This window comes from Lissotriton helveticus, chromosome 5_1 (assembly GCF_964261635.1).
Source record: "Lissotriton helveticus chromosome 5_1, aLisHel1.1, whole genome shotgun sequence".
Classification (NCBI taxonomy): Eukaryota; Metazoa; Chordata; class Amphibia; order Caudata; family Salamandridae; genus Lissotriton; species Lissotriton helveticus.
Window position 1 is genome coordinate 83839238 of NC_136065.1, and position 25459 is coordinate 83864696.

Here is a 25459-nt window from a genome sequence, read left to right on the forward strand (position 1 = left end):
CTCACGAGCCTTCATTGGCTCCCAGTCGATCGAAGGGCCGCCTTTAAGGTAGCATGTCTCACGTTCAAAGCACTTCACTGCCCTGGTCCCGCCTTCCTAAAATCCCTCATTCACCCTCACTGTCCCACACGCAATCTGCGATCAGCTCACTGCGATATGCTGATCACCCCCAAGAGTAAAACTAAGAGATTCGGCGGCCGCCGTTTCTCCTACCTAGCTCCTGTGCTTTGGAATCTCCTCCCTCTCCCAATCAAATCCTCTTCTTCCCTTTTGAACTTCAGGAAAATGTTAAAAACCCACCTCTTCCCCATCTCTGGCTAGTTTTGTCATCTATACTCCCCCCTCATCTGTTCTGTCTGTCAGCGCCAGGAAGCTTCGGTGTCAGCGCGCTCTATAAATTGCATTTAACATAACATAACATAACATTACAGTCCATAACTGGCACAGCCCATTCCAGAAGGAAAGGGGGAATAACTACAGACCCAGAGAGAGCGGCGAGAGCCTGAGGACCAAGTCCTATTCAACCTTCTGTTCTACTGCATAACTGTCCTCATTCACAACTGTCCAACAGCACATTCACTGCGACAACACAATACTGTTATATGCCTGGATGAGGCCTATGTAGCGAAGCTGCTCGTCTCTTACATTGTCCTATTTTTCACAAACATTTCTGCCTGACCTTCTGCACATATTTGCGTGCACGGCAATGTTGGACTAGTTTCTCTGAAACTGCTCTGTTTACATATCTAGTTTCAAACAACATTAACACGATGCCTCAAACATCATGTACAAGGCCCTTCTACGCACTAAGTACCAATGTCGTTCTATCATCATCCACGGGGCAACAGGGCTATCTACATGATGGTCCCTATGGACCACCCCCCAACCTCCAGAGTATCACTAGGTGCATCTGTCTGTCCCCTCTATTTTTTGTGTACAGTCCTGAGTTGTGTGTTTGTGATTAAAGCACCTTTCATTTTTCGAGTAAAAGTACTGGCTGCACAATCATTTAACTGTATTCTGCTTTAGAGAGTTCTTGGTTTCTAACCCGCACCTTCTCCTTGAGTAAGCCTCGGACAGCTCGACTTCACTCCTTTGAGTGTCCAAGGGTGAGGGGTTCACTTAGTGCTCAGTCTTGGACCCCACAGTAAGGTGAAGCCCCCTGAAACCAGTGGTAACAGGTTCACTTTGTTATAGTTTGAGTCCAGTTACCCCAGATTGACACAGAGCTCCTGAAAAAAGTCAGACAATTGCAAGCATCGGAAATTGATCTGTTTAGTATGTTTTTGTAAATGTTTTGGTGGTAATATTAATTTATCACCAGTAAAAATTCTTTTAAATCTGATATTATTAATATTTGTACTGAAGTAAACCAAAACTACAAGCCCAGAATTCATAAGGATCTTAAATGAATGTCTAGGCCTTGGAGGTCCATTTCTCAGTGACGTCAGCTGCAGCCATTGGTAACAGCATGAAGGTTTATATAAATGATACAATACTGTGCAACCATTAGAAAGTCTGAGAAGCCCCTGCCAGGAGTCTAACCTGGGACGTCTGGATCATGGGTCTCGCAGATGTGCCTCAGCCTACTGAGCTACCTTATAAAAGGACGTCATGACACTAAAGCTGAAAGAGAACATACTTAGCCCACGTCTTACTCAAGAGACAAGAATTACATCCATTCTCCATGAAGCAAAGACGAGGATATTAAGAAGCAGAAACCCCTGAAGGGATGAAGAGGTGACAAGCGTTACACAATATTCCTGTCGTACAGGAAGCATCATTTAAAACTCATAGCAAAATCATTCTGCTTTGCTTGACCTGGTGTCAAAATCTCACTCTCAGTGACCCCTCCAACCTCTGACATTTTGTATCAACAGCACTTTGCATTTTGGGACTTGTAGTTTGAGGTTTTCTATTAAGTACCTTGTTATCTCAGTCTCAGCATGCACGTGATGTTGGCTTGAAAGGCAGATTTACTTCTCAGTGTCACACATCTAGCTGATATTTTTTAAGTTTCAGGACAAAAATAGATTCTGCTTTTAATACAGGATGGCCTGTAAATACACAATAACGTCTGGAAAAAATGTTGCAGACAAGTTAATTCTACCTAATATGTTTGCAGGACCTGGAAATGTTTGTGGAGTCCTGAAAGCCCTGCAGGAGGCTATTGTGTTGTATTTGTGCTGCTGGAATAGAACATTATTGCACATTGTTCACATAATCTGCATATCTTTGAACAATACACATTTCATAAGCTACAATAGTGGCTTGTGCAGCAGGGCAGACGTTTCACAAGAAAACAACTTATACATGATGGTCTGTAATTGTGATGGAATCTTTGCAGTTTAGAAACTGCAATATTTTAAAATAGTTCTGTATTGTGATATATCTTCACTGGCCTCGTCATGCTCACGTTACAAAAACACTGTCATCAGAAAGAAGTTTTAAACCCTTGCAAAGAAATATCAGCTTAATTCATAGATGATGGATCACAAAAGCATTAACATTTAAGGTAAAAAGGAGAGACAAATAGATACCTATTTAGTAGGTAATTTGTTCAAAGGGAAACTAGAACACCTGGATTAATTGCGGCTTCACCGCGTAACCAAATTTTGTGATCCTAGAAAAATATTTGATTTCACCGATCGTCCATTTTCTTCCTCATCCCATATTAAAGCACCTTCAAAACCGTGAGTTTAGAATACCAGCGCTACAAAAAACAATTGCGTGTGAATTAATGGATCTAAAAGAATCTGGGCAGAGCCAGCTTTAGAGTTAGAGGCGCCAGGTGTGACAATATTTCTTTGCGCCCCTCCGCCCATGACCACCATTTCCAAATATTCCCTCACTCCCACCTTCCAACAGTGGCACCCATCTCTGTACAGCCCCTCTCTCATACACATGTCTTTTGTTTTGTAGCACTTCTCATGCCAACTCGTGGGTGTCAGAGCACTTTACAACAAACACACATTAACAGGCAATGAATCTTATATGAGTAAATCAGTCTATAGGAAATGTTACACAAACCAATGAGGATTAACGTTCTGTGTTCTGCATGTGCACGTTCTTTGCAGCTGGCATATTAACCCTCTGCGCTACTTAAGGATGAGTTGAAACTGTGACAAGACAAAACTTCGATCTCCCTCCAGCAGAAACATTGATCACCTGTGTTATCTTGACATTTTTATTGTTGCCTGAAACCTGCTGGACACACAAGGAAGCAGCAGGTGCTTTTAAAACCCAACGTTATTTCTGAACACAGTGCCTCTCCCAGGTTAGCACAGGTGCGGCTGCACCGGTCGCACTGCCCTAAAGCCGCCCTGAATCTGAGTTACATACAGGGTTCACGTGACAACTGTCTTGCGTCTGAGGTCATTATTAATATCCCGGTTGTTGGGCGGGGGCAGGAATGGTTTCAAGGCCATGTTTAAAAACAATCACTTTCAATAAGTACTTCTCAGCGCAGCGCTATAATCTGCATATTAATGTCAAAGCTCCACGTGTGAAGGAAATACACATTATTGAATTTTACAGAGACTTTATCATATGTTACATGATGTCTGGTGCATGATTCACACAGCAAACATTTCCTGCCCTTGTTTTAAAAAATGTACAAGGAAAAGAGATATGAAGCAGTCAGTTTCACATGAGGCTTCTGGTTGTCATGGCAACATGTGGGAGGGTCGTTGTGAAGTTGATTATTTGGAATGTTGGTGTTTGAAGATTCTTTGAACTGTAGATGACAGTTGGGGGGAGGGGCTCACACCAGCCTCAGCTCCGCTCCTCCCCTGAGCCAGAAGAACGGGAAGAGCCTCTGTGTGAAGGGGGCCTGCGGGAAGGAGTAGAGAAGCTCCATGGAGTCAGCATTGTACAGGGACAGCCGCCCTCCCTCATAGTCCAGATACACCCCCAGCTTCAGGGGCTTCTCATGAGGGGCCAGAGGGGTCTGAGGGGAGGTGAGAGCCCAGTACTGACCCTTCCACCGCTCCACAGCCCAGACTCCCCCCTCAGGTGACCATGTGATCCCTCCCTTCCTGTTCACAGACTCTGCTGCGACCCCCACCTCCCACCCTGACCCCTCCTGCAGCAGCTGCACCTCCCAGTAATGTCTGCCGGAGGTGAACCCCTCGCTCCCCAGCACACAGCGGTAGAGGGTGAATCTCTTGGGGGTGTCCGGCAGGGCCTGTGCTGTGCCCGTCCATCTCACTCGTCTCCCCCCCTCAGACAGGAGGAGCTCACGATGAGCCGTGTCAGGATCCAGAGTCACCATCACTGCAGAGAAGAGATTCACAATTATAGATTTAATCACACAAAGAAAGGCTGTAATTACTGTTTCTGTTTTACATATGATTAATTTACACCACATTTGGAAGGAGCACGTGGCCCTAGAGAGCGCAGCACTAGACTGCTCACTACACTAAAGTGTGAGGCACTAGATGGATCACTACACTAAAGCGCGAAGCACTAGACTGCTCACTACACTAAAGCACACAGCACTAGACTGCTCACTACACTAAAGCGCGGAGCACTAGACTGCTCACTACACTAAAGCACACAGCACTAGACTGCTCACTACACTAAAGCGCGGAGCACTAGACTGCTCACTACACTAAAGCGCACAGAGCTAGACTGCTCACTACACTAAAGCACGCAGCACTAGACCGCTCACTACACTAAAGCATGCAGCACTAGACTGCTCACTACACTAAAGTGTGAGGCACTAGACCGCTCACTACACTAAAGCGCGAAGCACTAGACTGCTCACTACACTAAAGCACACAGCACTAGACTGCTCACTACACTAAAGCGCGGAGCACTAGACTGCTCACTACACTAAAGCGCACAGAGCTAGACTGCTCACTACACTAAAGCACGCAGCACTAGACCGCTCACTACACTAAAGCATGCAGCACTAGACTGCTCACTACACTAAAGCATGCAGCACTACACTGCTCACTACACTAAAGCACGCAGCACTAGACCGCTCACTACACTAAAGCGCACATTCATCTAGAGCACACACTACACTGAACATCACACTGCACTACATAGACAAGGCATTCTACTACACACTACACTGCACCTCGCAGCACATACTACACCACACTACCACACAGTAACAGATGCAAGAAGAGTACTGTACTAGTCAGTACTCTATATTACATGGTATAGAGGAAGAGAGCTACTAGAAGGAATACAGTACTAGTCATAACCAATGTTCCATCTAATTTTTTCCTCTGTGTGCGGTAGTGTAAGGTCTTTGTGCGCTGCAACTAAGGCAATGTGCGCCAGTAACCAGACCACGCGTGTGGGTATAGCGCCAAATATCACTCCAAACTTTTGCTTAAAAAAGCGAAAAGACGGTGCATTTCCTCACATACAAATCCACGTGAACGGTGTTAAGGCCTGTTTGAAACAGTCCCACATAGCAATTTGAAAACTTGGCAGCTATGTTGCTGCATTTCTTTTCTTAATTGAGCTGGGCTGCGGGGTGATTGTGTGCATTTGTTCAGGTTTTCATGTTAATTTCAGTTCATGATGGGCGCTGCGATTAACATGAAAACTTTAACAAATGTAGGAAAAATAAAATTATAATAAAGTTGTTCTTATAATTTTATTTTTCTCAGTTTCAGGGGTGGGTTAGGGTAGGGCCGCATCAAGCTTTCAATTAACGCATTTTAATGCTAGTGTCCACATCTTCAAATTAAAATGCATTAGTCACGCATTCTCGCGCCCCCCTGACAATACTGTAATTGAGGCATACTGCTAAGAAGGCAGTACCAGCACACTAAAATTGTCTAACATATATGAGCATGCAACTGCGCCTTCAAATTTGAAATGCTATGCGTCAGAGATAGAATATTCATGAACAGCACTGAGCAGGCAGGCCAGAAATTAACAGATCAATTAGCCGTGCCCCAATCAGCCTTCCTGCGAGTCTACTCTGGGGTTACCAGCAAACACGTGGGTGATCCATGGAGCGGGTCTTGCCTGCTGTTTTCCCACAATCACACTACCCTTTTGGTGACCAGAAGCACACACATGCTTCGAAGATTGGACACACCGGCGGGTGGCGGCTTGATTTTGCCTTCCCGCACTCTCCAGCAAAGAAGTCACATTACCTGAGCCTCTTGCGCAGGATGTTATAGTTTACAGCCTGCTGGACCCATTCTCTCCTAAGCCCCCGAATCAGCCTGGACAGAGATTGTTGACAAAACAGTCAACTTCTCAGCTCCTGACGTGCCCTTCGAACATGTGTACTTTCATGAACCGAAGGCACAGTACTGGTCTTGTCACTTGATCCCGAGACTTGATTGTCACAAGTGTTAAAGTGCGACCGGCAGAGGTAGGAGGCGTTTTTTTAAAAACTGCTTATAATCCATATTTTCAGACATTCTGTTTGTATGATCTGGGTTTAAAGCAATAATCGCTTATATATTTCAAAACACTTTGCTTTGGAAATATTCTGCTTTGCCACACTTTTCCAATCATCGTTGTTTAACTAGACTCACCGTCAATAAACCTTGCTTTATCTCTAAAAAAACAAATTTTTTTCTTTTGGGAAAGTGGACTTTGGGAGATTCCGGTCATTACCCAACCCATACCTCAGCTCCCACCTGCTCCACAAGGATGGGCGCCCCGCAGTCTTACTGCTTTGTCACACGGTTGATGCTGTTGAGAACACATCAGTTCAGGGGTCAAGAATTAGGTTTTCAGGGAAAGGGAATGGAATTGGTAATTCTAAGTGTTCGTGATTCATTACCCCAGGAGTAAAAAGTAGAGCTTTCATTAAAATACTCTGCATGCTGCACAGAGAAGGGAATTAAACATCTTTTAGCAATAGAATGAAAATGAAGCTCTGCCGGGGTTTTCTCCCCTCACTGGCAAACAAACTATGTTCATCCTATTCCTTTTCTTTTTTGTAGTGACTCTGTCCATTCATGTTGATTCACCTCATGAACTCTAGCTCAGCCATTCTAGTAGCAAGACGAGTATTAACCCTTGAAGTAGTCTGCTTGCTGCCTATAAGCACCACACATGCAGTGGTCGAAGTGGGAGGGATTGGCAGGGCACGGCTGCCTCTACTTCATTAATTTGAAAGGTTCCGTTCCCCGTTTTTTTATTTTAAACATGCGTCACAGGATGGCAGAAATAGCCAAGGCACACAGATCCGGCTCGGCATTCATGACAGTTCGGGGCGGGGCGGGTAGAGAAGGAAAAGGACTCTGTCTCTTCCTTCTTGCCCAGAGAAGACCAGGACAGTGTCCACTTCTGCTGTGCCACTGGGAAAAGCACTCACTGATTTCTGAATAAATTAATGTAAAAGCGTTAAGGTAACCTTGTTATTCCTACTTACATTTCACATGCTTTACTTAAACTTGCATTACCTATGAGTCTTTGCTTTGTCCATGATTTTGTTACTTTTTTTCTTAGGCAGCATATTACTCTTGTCAAATGCGTAATTTATTTGTCTCACATCCAGAAGTTTATAGCGGGGCACAATTGGGTTGTAGCTGAAGGCAGCGCACATTTCTCTCAATGGGGCAGTATGGTGTTCAGTGGAAGAGATGATGTGGCACTATGGTCAGAGCTGACGAATTTGGAACTGGGGAACCAGGTTCAGCCTTCATGACCAGTCAACCAGACCACTCTCCTGAGGGAGCACATTGCCTTGCTACAACTTAGAAGCCCTGGTGTCTTAGCACTAGCATGTGGACCCCTAACAGTGGCAAATGTGGGTTAACCTTAAAGGCCTGTCATCCACAATCCAGACTGAAGTTCACCGCCAGTCTTGCAGGCAGGCCTATGAAGCAGCACACACTAGCGCGACAGTCACCGAGGTCACAGGACTCTTGAGCAAGGTGGCTCTTGGGCTGTGTGATCGCACCGGGAGCTGACTTCGGGTGGGGTGACATGCTTGCAAATATATTATGTTTCTAAAAGCACTTGCTGCCTCCTTCCTGGCCTCCAGCAATTTCAGGCAACAATAAAAATGACATGATAACTCCGGTGATTAATGTCCTAGAGAGAGATGGAGTTTTGTCAAGTGGAAGTTTTGACTCATGGAAAGGTAGCGCAGAGGGCTAATTTGCCTACTGCACAGAACATGTACCAACCAGATCACAAGTGCACAAGTGCAGCGCATTTCCAGCCTGCAGTAAGAGAAACTCAATTAAGTATATAGTGCTTACAGACAAAATAACAGGTTCCATGTAACAACCAAAGTAAAGGGGCCAGTACCCATGGGAGGTTACAAATGAAGACAACGCTGTAATAAGGAGGGACAAACAAGCCTATTAATGAATCTGAAGGCAGCATTTAGGAAAGACAATGACACAAGCCAATGAAAAATATGGGCGGAGAGTGGGACGCTGCTTCTCTGTCATACTCTTCTACAGTAGTCTTGCATGCGCGCTGCCTCCAGGCTCGAGCTAAGAAGGTATAATAGGCCTTAAAGTGCGCATTAAGGGCTAAGTCTATGGTTGCATGGTCATATAATCAGAATGTAATGCCCTCTATGGGTTGTTTTTATGATTGTACTTGACTGGTTTAAAAGTCAATAACAAGCATTGGACATGCAACCGGTCTCGCAATTGGCTGAGTTAAAGTTATTGGCGCTGTAAATGACAATGTGTTTTACCCATGTGTTATGGAGTGTATGTATGTATGTAGTGTGTAGTAGGATTATGTGGGTTGGATTGGAATTGATAGTTGTGAAATTGTGTGGCGTGCAATATTGGGGTGTAGAGTGGGCTTGTGTACTGGAATTATGTGGCTATTCATTGTGTGGTATTCAGTGTACTGAAATAATGTGGAGAGGGACTGTGTGTTACGGAGTGTGTGTATATATATATATGGATTTTTTTTTTAGTGTTGTGGAGCGGCATGTAGTGGAGTTTAATTATGTGGTGTGCTGCGGAATTTTGTGGCATGATGTGGAATTTTGTGGTAGGGATTTGATGTATGTGCTGTGTTGTGTGTTGTGTTGTTGAGTTGAATTATGTGATTTGGTGTTTTTGTCCATGGGTAAATGTATTGTTTTGCCAGTGATTAATACTTGTCTTTGGTTGTAAATTGTAGTTTGGTGAGCAGTTGTTCCATATAAGTTACTGACACTTTGTGTGCCAATAACCAAAGTAAATGAACATAAAATGCAGGATAGAGTTGGCGCAGGGACATCTATAGTTTTGTCTTCAATCAATCAAATGCTCTCTACCTCTTAGTATGTTGCCCACACAGGAAGCAATCAGAATGCGTCCATCAGTCATTTCAATCCTACAGCTCATTTGCTGTGTCACCGGATGCCAACAGCATCCATTGATGTGTGACAAGGCCCTTGTTATAGTCAGTGCCTTCCCACATACTAGTAGTAACCAAATAAATAGCTTTAGGTACAAAGTCCCGAATATACACAGGCATGTAGATTTTCATGCCATAACCATTAAAATCTCAAGTTTATCTCTACTACAGCGGACAAAAATGTCATTGGCGCTTTCACAGGGTATCATTTTTAATCACTTGAAATAACCAGGGCCCCAGTACTGAGACACGTGAAATTGAGGCCTCTGTGGATGCTGGAGTTCACTTTAAAATTTCTGCATATACTTCTTGGGGAAAATGTGTTGCTATATAACAATTGATCATGTTAGAGTTACAGTACAGATGCAGAACAGCTGCTTGAAGATGCAGAGTGTGCTACTTTGGCAGCATTTTTTAATTTTTGAGAAATTAAATTACTGCTCCCGGGCTGCTAAATATATACCACTTTGCACTGACAGAGCTAACTCTGTCTGAACAGGACAGCACAAAAACACAGGAATAAATCTGTGCAAGCAGCTTAGGCTGCAACAACAGCTTACAAAACAAGATAAATGCACGTGCTAAAGGCACCAACAAATGCCGCGTTAGTAGGCTTGCAGCATTTCTTCTCTTATTAGAGCGCAGCTGCGGCCTTTCTTAACATTTTCATATTAATGGCAGCGCCCTTCGTGAGCTGCAATTAACATGAACACTTTAAAAAAGGCACACAATCACCCGGCAACTCAGCTCTGTTAAGAGAAGAAATGCAGCAAGTCTAGAAACACAGCGTGGGCTTTTAGGTGATTCTAAAAGCACACGCTGTGTTTGGTGTTCCATTTCTTTCATTTTCTAGAGTGTGACTATAGGGCTCATTGTTTGCTTTTTTTTAAAGCATTCATGTTAATCGCAGCTCCTGAAGGGCTCTGCCATTAACACGAATACTTAAACAAAAGAAAACAATGAGCCCCACAGTCGCCCTCTAGTAAACAAAAGAAATTTAGCAAGTGCTCCCTCCTTGGGAGGGAGCACTTGCTAAATTCCTCTTCCTCTGAAAAGTTTGAAATGCCCGTTTTTCGCACTGCAGTGGCAGCGCCAATGCTCTCGGGATGTGTGTGCGGGCCACTCATACAGCACTGCGCGCTCGGGGGCATTGATGTGCGCGCGCGCTTAAGCTCGCACGTTCGTGGGAACACTGTTCAGGACACTGTATTAGATGGTGCCGAGTGAGAGAGCCACTAGGAGGTATAGAGTACTAGTCAGTACACTGCATTCGATTGCACTTAGTAACAGAGGTACTAAAAGAGTACTGTACAAGGCAGTACACTGCACTGGATGGTACAGTGTGACAAAGCTACTCCAAGGCATACAGTACTAGTCAGTACACTGCGTTACCTGGCACAGAGTAACAGAGCTACTGCAGGATACCCAGTACTAATCAGTAAACTGCACTGGGTGGTACTGAGTGATAAAGCTATTGGAAGGTACACTGTACTAGTCAGTACACTGCATTAGATGGCCAAGAATGAAATACAGACTCCAAGGTCTACAGTACTACCCATTACACTGCCTTCGATGGTAGTATATAATATATGGTACAGAGTGGGAGAGCTACTAGAAGGTATACAGTACTAGTCAGTACACTGCATTCGATTGCACTTAGTAACAGAGGTACTAAAAGAGTACTGTACAAGGCAGTACACTGCACTGGATGGTACAGTGTGACAAAGCTACTCCAAGGCATACAGTACTAGTCAGTACACTGCGTTACCTGGCACAGAGTAACAGAGCTACTCCAGGATACCCAGTACTAATCAGTAAACTGCACTGGGTGGTACTGAGTGATAAAGCTATTGGAAGGTACACTGTACTAGTCAGTACACTGCATTAGATGGCCAAGAATGAAATACACACTCCAAGGTCTACAGTACTACCCATTACACTGCCTTCGATGGTAGTATATAATATATGGTACAGAGTGGGAGAGCTACTAGAAGGTATACAGTACTAGTCAGTACAGTACATTCGAGGGTAAAGAGTGACAGATCTACTCGAAGGTGTACTGTACTAGTCAGCGCACTGCATTAGATGGTATTGAGTGACAGAGCTACTGAAAGGTAAACTGTACTAGCCAGTACACCAGATTAGTTGGTACAGAGCAACAGAGCTACTCCAAGGTAGACAGTACTAGTTAGCACACTGCATTAGTTGTGACAGAGCTATTCCAAGGCGTACTGTACTAGTCAGTAATATATAATTTATGGTACAGAGCAACAGAGCTACTTCAAAGTAAACGGTACTAGTCAGTACACTGCATTGGACGATAGAGTAAGAGAGCTACTAGAAGGTGTACTGTACTAGTCCATACACTGCATAAAATTGCTAGAGTGACAGAGCGATTAGAAGGTAAACTGTTGTAGTCAGTACATTAAATTAGATGGCACAGAGTGACAGACCTACTCCATGGTGCACTGTACTAGTCAGTGCTATATAATATATGGTACAGAGTAGGAGAGCTACTAGAAGGTATACAGTACTAGTCAGTGCACTGTATTAGATGGTAATGAGTGACACGAGTGATACGAGGACGCACCGCAATCCCAGGAGCGGATCGGAGAGGCTCAGCTCCTTTGAGCCTCCGGCCGTTACTCCGGTCTGGGTGCATTGCTGGAGCTCAGAGCTTGTACCAGCCTGCGCTGGCACCCCACGGCTCCGCTCCGAAGAGGAAGTTGCCTGTGCGGTCCCAGCGGTCCCTTGGCAGAGAGGTCTCAGCAGAAGGGCTCCAGCAGCAAGACACTGGCGTGGGCAGCAGTAGCGGTAGTGTGGCCCTGCGTGGGACATTTACCACGCTCAGGCTCGCTCCGCTCAGCATCAGCCCCTTTGCAGCTGGGATATTCAGGCTAAGTCAAGGAGTGCGGCTGGTGAACCGGCGAGGACACAGGGGCAACAAGAAGTGAGTGACACTGGAAGCAACTAGAGCTGGGGATTATACTTAAGAACCCAGGAGGCAGGTGGTTGCAGGCAGTGGCATAACAAAGGCCTACGCAGCCCCTGTGGTGCAGGGGGAACCTGGGCTGCAGGGGGCCCCTCAGCACAGTACTCAGGCCTGAGAGCTCCGGATTAAATGCGGAATGTGTCCCTTCCATGTAACTTGCAGGGAGGCACCCTCAACTTTCGTTACGCCACTAATTGCCGGTAAGGCCAGTGCTGCAGTAATCTCCGAGAGGCGCGGGAGCGGCTGGCACAAGACCGGTGCGGGTTGCTCCTTCGGATGTCCGCACCTGTAGGAGACCATCCAACATATCAGTGCCACCGTGAAAAAAAAACCCTCCCACTAGTAGCCTTGCTGGGGCAAAGACTTGTGTCTTACTTTGCGTGTTGAAGTAACCATCTTGTGGTTACGTAGGGTGCGCAGTGTAATCTTTAAACCCCTGACAGCGCATAAAGAGGAAAACCCATGAAGGTACTCACCACATGACGGCTATTATATTTACTGCGTCAATTTAGATACTCATATAGCGAGGTTGATAGTCCCACTATGAGCTCAGGAAGAACAGGAGCGGAGCAAATAACTACTCGGCGTAGACAAAAGTGTTCCAATTGGTTGATATAAAAAAAAAATGAAACCCACGCAAGCAGAGGCTATAACAAAACAAGAAGGGGGGGCCTTTTATGGTTTACTTTTGTGAAACCGAATAAAGTTTATTTGATTGATTGATTGAACAAGCAGGGGATTTCCTTCAATTATAGCAGAGGTTCAAACTACCAGCCAAATAATACAGGGGGAAAATGCAGACGAAATTTGTTTTTTTTAAAGAATCCAGTAACTGCTTTACTTGCTTATCACAACGAGGCAAGTGGATTACAAGCCTGCTACGTGCATTTTAACCTGGTTTTTCCGAAATAACACCCAAAACTCCGAAGATATCTTTAAAATCTGTTACCTCCGCAGAAATTAAAACTAAAAAACCTGCCTTCCGGTGGGAGGACTGGGGAAAAGGAGCTTCCAAGCCATGGAGAGAAGGCAAACTCAGGTGTTGGGCTCATTGAAGTCAGAATGACTTAGAGATTTTGCAGTCTGTGCTGGATAAAGTTCCTGAGGGACTGGTTCTTAATTCCACTGGGCCACTGGCGGCTAAATGTGTAATAGAGCCAAACACTGTCCAGACAAAGAGCAAGGTTAGGCAAGTGATCGTTGAGGTGCACCAACCATTTAATTCCAACGATAACAGCTTTAAGCCTCAACTTTCAGGCTTGGACGGCAAGGATCCTGTCCAGGGAACAAAACAGTAAATTACCAATGGGAAGAAGACTCGATTGGATGAGACCTTTTACACCCCCACCCGCCAACTTCGATCGTCCAATCAAGCCCTCGACGCAATTCCACGCATCCAAAGATCCACCATGGGAGGAAGATCCTTCTCCTACTTAGCGGCCAAGACCTGGAATTCTCTCCCCACCCACCTCCGCCTTACACAGAACCACCTCTCCTTCAGAAAACAACTAAAAACTTGGATATTTGATAAATAAAGCTTCCCCCCTCCCTCAAGCGCCTTGAGACCCTCTGGGTGAGTAGTGCGCTATACAAATGTATACTTGACTTGACTTGACTCACAGGTGGAGCCACAGGCAAAGCCTGTGTTGATACAGGGAGAAGGAATACCTCTGGCTGGCCCTCCCTTATCACTGTCTCAAGACATCTCTCTACAAGCTGAAGTACTGGACCGCCACTCCCCTTGTTGGGGAGAAAACAACAATACATGGGATATTTTGCTTAGTTCATTTCAAACTGTCATCGAAGCCTTAACAGACCAGTCTAGTAAGACAGACATCTAGGTGGACTTATTGAATACAAAAGCTACATTCCAGAGGGCACAAGTTGACTCAAAAAATAAAGTTATTTGCCAAAAAAACAACACAATTAGGAAAGGTTACAGTGGAGTCGAGTGAAGTAATTTCGGAACAGCAGCGAGGTGGAGCCGAAAGGTCGTTAACTAGCAGGTGCCACAGAAGAACTGAAAGCTGTGGTGTCGCTCTGCTTTGTCCACCTCGCAAAACTAGTATAGATCTGGGAAAACCAGTAACCCATATTACCCATACTTTATTAAGGTGCGACCCACTGGAAGACATCGCACAACCGACTAAAAGACAGCGTCAGAGGCTTAGGAAAGCACATAGCAAAAAGTCACATTTTGGGAAAGAGTGGATCGCATGCTAGTCAGTCTGGTCAAGTCTACCCAATTTTAAAAAGAAGCATTGGAATAGCCAATAGGTCTCGCCTTTAGGACCTTATAAGTGTTTAGCGAGCGCTATTGCCATTTCTGTAAGCTTATATATAATTAGTATTATATTATGTATAATTGATCACCTGTATTAAAAAAGAAATAACAAAAAATGCTGCAACACATGTCTACAATGAAGACGAACCTTGTGGGATGTTTCCGGGTTATGTGCACTTGTGTCAGTGCTGGGGCACCTTGAAATCAATCAGAGTACTTGTAGAGCGCGCTACTTACCCGTGAGGGTCTCAAGGCGCAGAGGGGGAGGGGGGGCTCCTCCTGCTCGAAGAGCCAGGTCTTGAGGAGTCTTCTGAAGGCGAGTAGGTCTTGGGTCTGCCGTATGTGGGTAGGGAGGGTGTTCCAGGTCTTGGCGGCGAGGTGGGAGAAGGATCTGCCGCAGGAGGTCATTCGTTGGATGCGGGGATAGCGGCGAGGGCGAGGCTGGCGGAGCTGAGCTGGCGGGTGGGGGTGTAGAAGCTGAGTCTGCTGTTAAGGTGGGCTGGGCCGGCGTTGTGGAGTGCTTTGTGTGCGTGAAAGCAAATGGCAGTGATGATCTACTCAAGCTTTAAGTCCCTTACATGTGAATAACAAAGAAGCTCCCATTAGGAGAATATACCATGCGCTATCGAGAAACGGAAAAGGGCCTTGTGTGACACCGTGTCACTGCTGTTATATTATTTATATGAACTACTGATAGAGATATCAAAATAAAAAAGATTGCTGTTTGGGCCTTTAAATTCACGATGGGTAAACCCGCATTACATGCCGTGCTGTCACTGAATTAGTAAATGTCTTTAGGGATCCATCCCAAACTGAATTTGTTTTAGCATCGACCACAAAGGGGTTCATTTTTGCACAAATATTATGAGCATTAATGATCTAATAAAAACAAAGCTGCTCTTGTTATGTAGCTGTATATTCATTCATTCATCTTACAGGGAACATTCAATACAAGCATTGGAAATGCAATAGGTCTCGCGTTTGTTTGAGTTAGAGCTATTGGCATTGTAAATGGCAATGTGCTTCACCTGTGTAAAACACATTTTATGTGTGTGTATGCATGTGTTGTGTAGTGGAATTATGTGGGTTGGATTGTAATTTTTAGTTGCGGAATTGTGTCGAGGGGATTTGTGTAGTGGAATTATGTGGCATGGCGTGCAGTGGAATTATGCAGATAGTAATTATGTGGTATTGAGTGCAGTGGAACTATGTGGAGTGAGATTGTGTGTTATGAGTGGAATTATGTGGAATGGTATTTTGTGTTGAATGATGGGATATTTACTTTTATTTTAATAGCTTTTCTTTCGAACACAAATACAGTGATGAACAGTAAAAACTGTACCTCAACAGAAAATGTTCCCTTCAGTGTTGTTAAACATGGGGCAGTAGTGTGAAAACACGATCGGTAGCAAGTCTTAGGCTGACTAGAAAATGCCCTGTTTATTCCCTTATTCAAGATCAGTGTTTAAGGCAGCATGGAAAACAATCAAAACAATGTATTGCTGCAGTCAACAATAATGATTGATGTCTTTGAAACTCCACCAATACACATAATCAGACATTAAAATGAGCGAGAAGGTTGCACTACCACAACATGTAGATGTCCCTGCAATGGTCACTCAATTAAACAGCAATATTCCCACTGTCAGCAAACATGATTTTAGTGATATCATCAAAAATGTCAATAGTGATGTAATATCACCATTAAGATCATCTGTGACCATGTGCGAGGCCTTGAGCAGTGCTCTGGGCCCAGGGTCACAGCTCAGTAGATCTCTCTTTCAAGTGACCGACTCCACGCGTTTTCTTGTACATGAGATCCGGGTAACAAGTCTCCTGATGGGTGCTGTACATGATTCGGAAGGTGTCTCACTGATGTGTGGTAGGGATACACTCAAAACGACGACCAGCCCCATGAATCGGCCAAGACAACGACTAGTAGCAGCTGATCAAACCATGTAGAGAACGATTACCAGCTTTTCCTGTGCAAATCTATGTCGTTTACATGGCTAGCCTAACTAGGACCAAATGTATGTGTGAGTAGATCTTAATTAAATGATGGGAGGAGCACACCCACTTTGGGAGGAGTCCTGTATTTATTCAGACCCTACAGTTATCAACAGGGTTTACTAGTAGTCAGAACTGATCTCCTTCCTTTTCCTACCCGTTTCCTCTACTGCTCTCCTATCTCTCATTCTCCCTCCCTCCAGAAACCAATGGAACGCCAAGTGTATGCATCTTGTGTGAAATCACCTATACTTTGATGGAGCAGGAAGGCTGAGTACACCTTCGTTTGACTAAGCCACTTCCTGAGAATGAAGAATTGTGGACAGAGGCATGATCAGAGTTGCACACCCACACAAAGAGATGGACTGCATGTCAATTTCCTGCATTATGTACTGCATGAACAAAGGAACCAAGTTCCTTGAAAGAGTAGTCTGTGTTTTTTTTGTCCTTTCACCATGTTCGTGTTCTCAATTATCACAGCTGGAGAGTGCCACATCACTGTTTCCCTTGACATGATGCTGAATTAGCATGGAGGACCATGAGCCGTGCCACTATTCACCATGCCTTGGAGTCAGTAGTAGTCATATGCATCCCCTAATGTGATGTCATTAAAGTCAAAGGATGTGTGATGTCACTTCCGCTACACCTGCCATTTTGGTGTATTGATGTCTATGATTCTGCCCATAGCCGAATCTGTGAACAGCAACAGGTCAGTAAGAGCTTGCATAACTTGCAAAAGGTGCCAATGCCTGGTAGTCAAATCGTTGCAATCAAAGCTATTGATCATCAGAATGGACTGCCGGGATTCGAACCTGTACCCCTTCTGAACAAGTCTGTTAACATTCTTGCGAGAACTGTATTCAAATGCTACAGCTAGAGTTAGATTTGGAGTTGGGGGTGAATTAACAAAGTCATTTAGAGTAGAGTGCGGCGTAAGGCAGGGCTGTGTCCTAGCCCCGTTTTTATTTAATCTTTATACCAATGGCCTGGAAAAAGCCATGGTCGCGGGTTCTAAGGACCTCCCCACTATAAAAAAGCGCCCTATACCGATCCTACTCTATGCGGACGACGCTGTCATATTAGCGCGTACCCCCCTAGAGCTCCAGCGTGCTCTTGTAAAGTATCACGACTTCATGGCTAACCTGGACCTAAAGATAAACATCAAAAAGACGTTTGTTATGTCCGCAGGCCCAAGGTTGAAGAATATCAAGCCCATCTATATTGAAAACCAAAAATTGGCCTCCACAGCCACCTATCCCTATTTGGGAGTAGTATTTGACAACAAGTTCACCTGGAAGCCTGCCATCGAATCAAGGAAGCTTACTTTTAAAAGGACAACAGCGGCCTTGGTTAACTTTGCTAATAAATTAGGCAGGCGCCCCCCGGTCGAACTTCTTGAAATCCATAATGCCAAATGTATTTCGAGCGCAATATATGGTGCCGGGATCTGGGGCTTTGCCAAGCTTGAGGAGGTCCAAAGGGTGAAAAATAACTTTTTAACCAGTGGGGGGACAAATCTAGCTCAATGTTGTATAGACTGTGCCAGGGCACGTTCCAAGCTCAGACGCTGCCGGAGATGAGGTCGGGAATTCTTTATCCGATCCAAGGGTCATTGCAGACAGCTTTGCGCGCTATTATGAAGCACAATATACCCCTAGAGATTCTCTCCCGGCGGAGGCTGTTGACAAATTTCTGGCGGATCTCCCGCCACGGGGGATCTCCGATGAGGAGCGTGACCGTCTCGAGATTCCATTGTCCGTGGAGGAATTGGGAAAGGCCCTTGGAGAACTGAACGATGGGAAGGCCCCAGGGCCGAACGGTTTCCCGTGCTAGTTTTTTCGGAAATATCATCTGCAGTTAGGGCCACATTTTAAGAAGGCATTAGATGCTGCTAGAGAGTTGGGTCATCTGCTGCCTGATTGGAGGCATGCTGAGATCGTGGTGTTCTGCAAACCGGGAAGACCACCGGATCGCCATGAATCGTATCGCCCTATCTCACTTCTGAATATCGAGGCGAAGATACTGGCGAAGGCGCTCGCCAACCGCCTCCTCCCATTGATTACCACCCTGGTCCATCCGGACCAGGCTGGCTTTATGCCACACAGGGCCACCAGACACAATATTAGGCGGGCCCAAGTGGCCTTGGAAATGATGCGAGCTGCCGGCTCCCAGGCGGCGCTTTTGTTAGCCGATATTGATAGAGCCTTCGACTCGCTGAGCTGGGCTTACCTACAAGCGCTTCTACCTCGTCTAAATCTCGGACCTCATTTTCTCTCGTATATACGGCTGCTATATACTGATTTGACAGCGTCTGTGCGAGTGGCCGGTGCGATTTCAGACGTCTTCCCTATTGGGCGGGGTACCCGGCAGGGATGCCCTCTCTCGCCGTACCTATTCGCTCTCGCGATGGAACCTCTCGCGGCATGGGTGCGTATGGACGCGCAGATGAAGGGATTCTAATGGGAAGCTGGGCCGTCCGACAGAATTGCGCTTTATGCAGACGACGTGCTGTTTTTTCTTACAGATCTTAATAGGTCGGGCCCAAGAGTCCTTGATATCATGAGGGTGTTTGGAGAGGTTTCAGGGCTTAATCTTAACGTGAAGAAATCCATCTTGTGGACCCTGGTCAGCGGTGTGGCTCTTGGTAATTGGGTGTCCGCCCTACAGAAGGCGACAGGAGGTCTTAAATATCTTGGGGTGTTCATAACAGACATCCCTGGAGTCTCGTGGGAGCGTAATATTGTTCCGGTCTGGGACAGGGTCCGGTCGGATATGAAAACATGGTCCCATATGCCCTTGAACTTGTATGGCCGTTCGGCCATCTTTAAGATGGTGGCCCTTCCTCGTCTGCTCTACCAACTGCAGAATCACCCCTATCCTATCTCGCCACAATGGTTTCGCCAAGATAACTCGGCGCTGGCCGCTTTCTCTGGGCGGGAGGTGCTATTCGTGTGGCCCTCCGCACCTGTTTCCTCTCTACATACTGTGGTGGCCTGGCATCATCGGACATCCTCTCCTACTATCAAGCGTCCCATCTATTGATACTCAATGAATGGTGGTATGGAGATCGGAGCGATCTGGCGTACGCTCTGGAGAGATATTTAATGGAACCGGATACTTTGCATACGTTACTGTACTCGGCGGGGAAGAGGAAGAGGCTCCCAGTGGCTACGCAGGTTGTCTTCCAGGTCTGGCGTCGAGCACTTAGTCGTATGGGATGGTGGAACAGGCTGACTGAGGAGACCCCGCTGTGGCAGAACTGCCGCCTGCCGGCCTTGGCGATTTTGCAGGGGTTTCGCGGCTGGGACGCGATAGGTATCTCGGCGCTGGGGCATGTCGTGAGGGGCACAACCCTTAAATCCTTTCAGGAGCTGAGGGATGAGTATGATATGCCACATACCCAGTTCTTCAAATACCTGCAGTTTCGACACGCTATCTCCCCTGCCTTGGAGGGATTGGACTCCCTACCGGAATTCAGTCCGCTAGAAGCCAAATTATTTATGGGAGAACTGACAGAAAAGAAAATATCCCGCATCTATCAATCACTGGTTATTCATTGTTCCTCCTCCCGGAACGGCTTGCGGTCTAATTGGGAGAGAGATGTCGGAGAAATTGATGAGGAGGGGTGGAGGGAGGCCCTCGCGGCCCCAAGGGAAGCGGCTATAGCCGCATGACTGCGCTTTATCCAATTTAAATACCTACACAGGGCTTACTACACGAGAGAGAGGCTGTGGCGAGCTGGACTGATTGCCTCTCCCGATTGTCTGAGGTGTGGCAGAGAGGTGGGCACGTTCCTTCATACAGTGTGGTCCTGTGGGGCACTGGAGAGGTATTGGGGGAGTGTATGGGACTGTTTGGATGAGTTACTGGGTTGGCAGCTCCCACGTACATCACAGCTGGGCCTTTTACATGTCTTGGAGCAGGTGGGTGGCAACATATATAAAAGACACTTGTTACTCCTGGGTCTTACAGTGGCCAAGAGGGATGTGGCCCGCGCCTGGAAAGACCCTAGGGCTCCCCCGATAGAGGTATGGAAACGGGGCTTGGACTATTATATGGGACTGGAACGTCCAGTGTTTGAGGCCCGTCGCTGCCCCAGAAAGCACTATAAAATTTGGACGAGGCGGGCGGAGTACAGGGGGCTGTGGCTGGAGCCGCCGCCGCGGCAGGATGTAACTGGAGACCAATTGTTCTGAGAACCGGGGCGAGGGTGGAAGTGTATTACCACTATTGTATAGACTGATTAGCTTAGATCCAGGTGACCATCATGAACAGGGCTAGGGTGGGACCCGGGAGGGGGTAGCTTTATGGGGTTGGGGGGGTAAGGGTAGTTCAAAATCAATGCCTTATCCTGCTTACTGTACTGATTGCTATACTTTGCTTCTTGATTACATGCTCACAGCCCCTCCGGTGTTCGGAGTACTGTGGATGTCTTGCAATCGTATCTGAAATGTCAATAAAATTTGGTTCTGAAAAAAAAAATAACTTTTTAAAATTTATCTTGGCTGTCCCAAAGGGAACTTCCAACTATGCTTGCCACATGGAGTTGGGCTTGACATTCAGAACAGATCTGATAAGGATCCAACCCCTTCTTCTGTGGCACCGCATATGGTCCACCAGTGAAACCTCTCTTTGTAGGGAGCTTATTGAGGACTGTATTTCCCTAGATAAGGGCCACCACATCACCTGGTTAGAATATGTCAGGAAATCCCTGTGCGACCTTGGTATGCAACAATTCTTCAACTCGCCCTCTACAATTGCAGTAATACCAAGGAAACGGTTTAAAAAGGCGTGTCTGACTCATCTAGAATCTTTACGATTATCCAGTGAGGTTTCTAAATCTACTGTGCAACACTCACTACAGATTCAGACAACAATGACGGTCCAGCCTTATTTAACCTTTGAGTTTTCAGGATATGAAAGACTTTTGCTAACAAGGTTAAGACTTAACATTTTTCACCATCTAGTCACCTTCCCTAAGATTAATAACTGGGAAAAAGACCCTCAACCATGCCCCTGCGATGATTGCTCCCCCCAAACTACGATCCACACGTTACTTTTCTGCAAGTTTTACCAGGATCTGAGGAAACAGTGGCTCACTCCCATTTTGAAAATTATGGGCTTACACAGGTGTCACCCGGCATTCCTTGCGCTTCAATTTCTAGAAGTTGAATCTTTTGCTAAATCAATAGTAAACTTCTTGAAATTGACTATTAAGCACAGGCAGAATTTAGAGTAACAGTGACTCGTATCTTGTGTATCTGTAAAATAGATTGGTTTTATTTTTCTTTTAAGTTCTGCTGTATTTTTTTATCTCAATTCATGATGCATTGTTTGTCACTTTTCTTAACTTGTAAGCTTTTTACCTCGATTGTATTGGCTCATTCCGTGTTTACGCTTTAGCAGCTTATACTCTTATGGTCGTAGCTTCCATATAAAGAGTAAAAAGTATCTATGGGATGAATGGAACTTTGGGAAACTGTCATATTGTTGATATTGTACAATTTTTTTATCCAACTGTTTTTTATTGTACTTTTTTAGATGCAATATATACTGTGCTTTTATGGATGTTCTACGTACAACCGAATAAAGCTCAATTTGATTTGATTTGAAGTCTTTCATTATGATCCCTAAACCAACATTCGCAGGCACTCAGGGGTCACTTGTGTGTGGTAAAATGAATCAGTCTATCTTGGCAACTAATAAAGCTGTGGAAATTGCTGCAAAGTGACTTCTGCACTTAAGGGAGTACCATGTCATCTGTCCATTCAGAACCATCTTGTCAAGAAGCTCCCGACTTTGATGCTAAAATGTCCCAGAAACGGAGACAATAAACAAGCAGCTGTGCATCACCTACAGTGACTCTTTGTCTTGACCTCGGTCTGGTACATGGACGTAATAACAGTTTAATACCTTGCGCCGTGACACAAGCAAAAAGAAAATCACATATATAAATATTGCCTGAATTCCACAGCACTACCGCTGCATATGCCAATCAGTCACAATTAGTGAATCCTAATCAAGTTAATGGACATCTCGTATCTTGGTCGGTGCGTCTGCGGGGTATGAGGAACGTGTATATTGTATTCAACTTGAAAATGCCTCCCTGACCAAGCCCACACAGGGGCAGCAATAATGGAGCCAGCAACGGGAGGGGCTGCTTAGCAGATCTGCTCTGGCCACAGGAGAGGGCAAGGTACCCTAATGGCAGAAGGGATGAACAACATAAGAGGAGCTACGGGCAGTCTCATGGTGGAGCAAAAAGCGGGGGCGGTAATTAGACGAAGGTACATGTAGCACAAGAGGAGGGAGGAAAGGTGCAAAGCGGCATGCACAAAAAGTGGGCGGGCGCACAGTAGTGGTTGTGAAAAGTGACTTTACGATAAACAGTTGCGCTTGTGAAAAGCGCTCGTAAATAAATTCCAAAATAGTCCCAAACTCTGCCAAAGTAGTACAACGCAAGTGTATACTTGGTCAAGGTGCTGTGGGTCAGTCTTGCCTGGGTTGAGTTTCAGATGGTTACAACTCATCCAACCCTGGATATGTGACATGGTGTTTTGGAATTCCTCCACCGAGTCCTTGGTGTTCAGAGGGAAGATGAGTTGCAGATCGTCTGCATAGTTAAAGATGGTAACTTTCGCATTTCTTAGGGAGTACAGTAGCGGGCGCAGGTACAAATTAAAAAGTAAAGGTGACAAAGATGAGCCCTGAGGTACTCCACATGTGGTGGAAATAGTGGGGGCTGTAAAAGGGCCCAGTCTTACGGATTGAGTGCGTCCAGTAATAAATGAACGGATCCAACTCAACGCAGGTCCCCTAAGGCCAGCTTGTTCGACACGGTTGACCAAGATGGTATAATCAACCGTGTCGAACGCTGCCGAAAGGTCCAATAAAACCAGGGCCTGGTGAATCCCGTTGTCCGCATTCCGCCTCAGGGTATTTTGTACCGCCAGGATGACTGCTTCAGTTGAATGACACGAACGGAAGCCGGCTTGATTAAATTCAAGGTATTCTGTTTCTTCTATGAATTTAGACATGTTTGCGCAGACGTGAGCCTCCAGTAGCTTAGCACTATACGGCAGCAATGATATAGGCCTATAATTTAGCGGGTCAAGCGGGTTAGCTCCGACTTTCTTAATCAAGGGGATGAGTAAGGCCTTTTTAAGGTTATTGGGGACTTTACCCTGTAGAAGTGATCCGTTTAACAGAGAGAGCACACCCTCAGGAATAACTGTTCCCACCTCTCTCAAGATGTGCGGGGGGCAGATATCGTCAGGTGAACCCGATTTGACCCTGGTAAACAGCTTGGACAGGGTGTCACCATCAATAAGGGGAAAGGATTCCAGCGTCAAACAGTTATGGTACGCATCATCCAGAAGGGGAGGGGGCAAAGCAGTTGAAATACTTTGTTTTATGGTGCAGATTTTATTAAGAAAAAAAGAGTTCAATGAGTTGCAGAGGTCCTGAGTAGGAGTGACCAATGGAGTAGTTCTGTCACTACCACTAAGACCATCTACAATATTGAACAGTTCTTTTGATTTATTATGAGAGTTCAGAATTTTCTCCGAGAAATAGTCAGTTTTATGTTTTAGGACAAGTTTCTGATAGTCCTTGCGGGCCTTACAATAGTTGGCTTTATCTTGTGCCAAATAACCAATTCGCCATTTCCGCTCTTTTTGACGGACTTCAAGTTTTTGAGACTTCAAGTGTGGTGTAAACCACTTATGTGCGTCATTAGGGCGGGAGCGGGGAATGTTTGAACAAGGGGCATGAGCGTCAGCTGCCTGACGTAGCCAGTTGGAATAGGTTTCTTCAATGCCATCAATGTCCTGAGCCATGGGGGGAAGAGACGACGTCAAAATGTCCAGAAAAGCGGAGATGTCAGTGTTCTTCCATATTCTAACTTTCCCACCTGTCTGGAAAGGCTGCTTTCTACTCTTCACAATGGCGAGTGTAAAGTGTATCAGAAAGTGGTCCGTCCAAATACAAGGAGTAATGGAACAGATAGCCAAGGGGATATTCTGAGACCATATTTGATCAAGGCTATGCCCTTTTTCATGAGTTGGCGAGTGAATCTGTTGAGTTAAGTTCAGATCTAATAATGCCTCTTTCAATGCAGCTGCCTGGGTGTCTAAGGCAATGGCATCAAGCCAAAGGTTAAAATCGCCCAACAACACAATTTTTTTATAGTTAATAGTAAGGGGAGCTATTTGTTCTGCCAGTGATACAGCAAATATAGGCATGGTTTGAGGGGGGCGGTAGATGAGGATCATTAATAATGATCCACTGTCAGTGTCCATTTTAAAAACAATATTCTCTGACCCTGTAAGGTCAAGGGATGGTAGTAATGAGAACTTATAGATGTTGCGGATAATGGCTGCTACTCCTCCGCCTCTTTTATCAGCAGGTCTATTGACATTTAAAATGTAATAATCAGAAGGAACGGCCGCCAGAATATATGGTAGTGAGTCAGCGTTGAGCCAAGTCTCCGTAAGGAGCAAGATGTCAGGTTGCTCAGCTTGCAGCAGAAAAAATATGTCCATATGGTGTTTGGCCATTGACCTAGTATTCAAATAGTAGCATTTGAGCATAGTCTCTAGTTCTGATGAGGGTTGAGGAGAAATGCGGGGGTTGGGATGCATAACTTTGCCAACTATATACTTAGGCTTAAGGATGCCATAAGTGGCATCGCGATTTAGTACATACGGTGGTAATGGTGGGCAGTAATCTGCATTAGATGGCAAACTACTCCAAGGTATACAGTACAACTCAGTACACTGCATTAAACGTTACAGAGTGAGAGAGCCACTCCAAGGAGTACAGTACTGGTCAGTACACTGCATTAGATGGTACAGAGCTACAGAGCTACTCCA

At 45.5% G+C, this 25459-nt stretch overlaps 1 protein-coding gene across 1 annotated transcript in view; it reads right to left on the minus strand.

Moving 5' to 3' along the window:
- Nucleotides 1-3521: 3521 nt before the first annotated feature.
- LOC144754167 (E3 ubiquitin-protein ligase TRIM39-like) overlaps nt 3522-25459 on the minus strand; it is an 89656-nt gene continuing 67718 nt past the window's right edge. Inside the window, exon 6 of the mRNA XM_078641749.1 lies at nt 3522-4275. Within this exon, the coding sequence (XP_078497875.1) occupies nt 3764-4275 (512 nt within the window). The 3' untranslated portion in view covers nt 3522-3763. The remainder of the gene's footprint in view (nt 4276-25459) is intronic.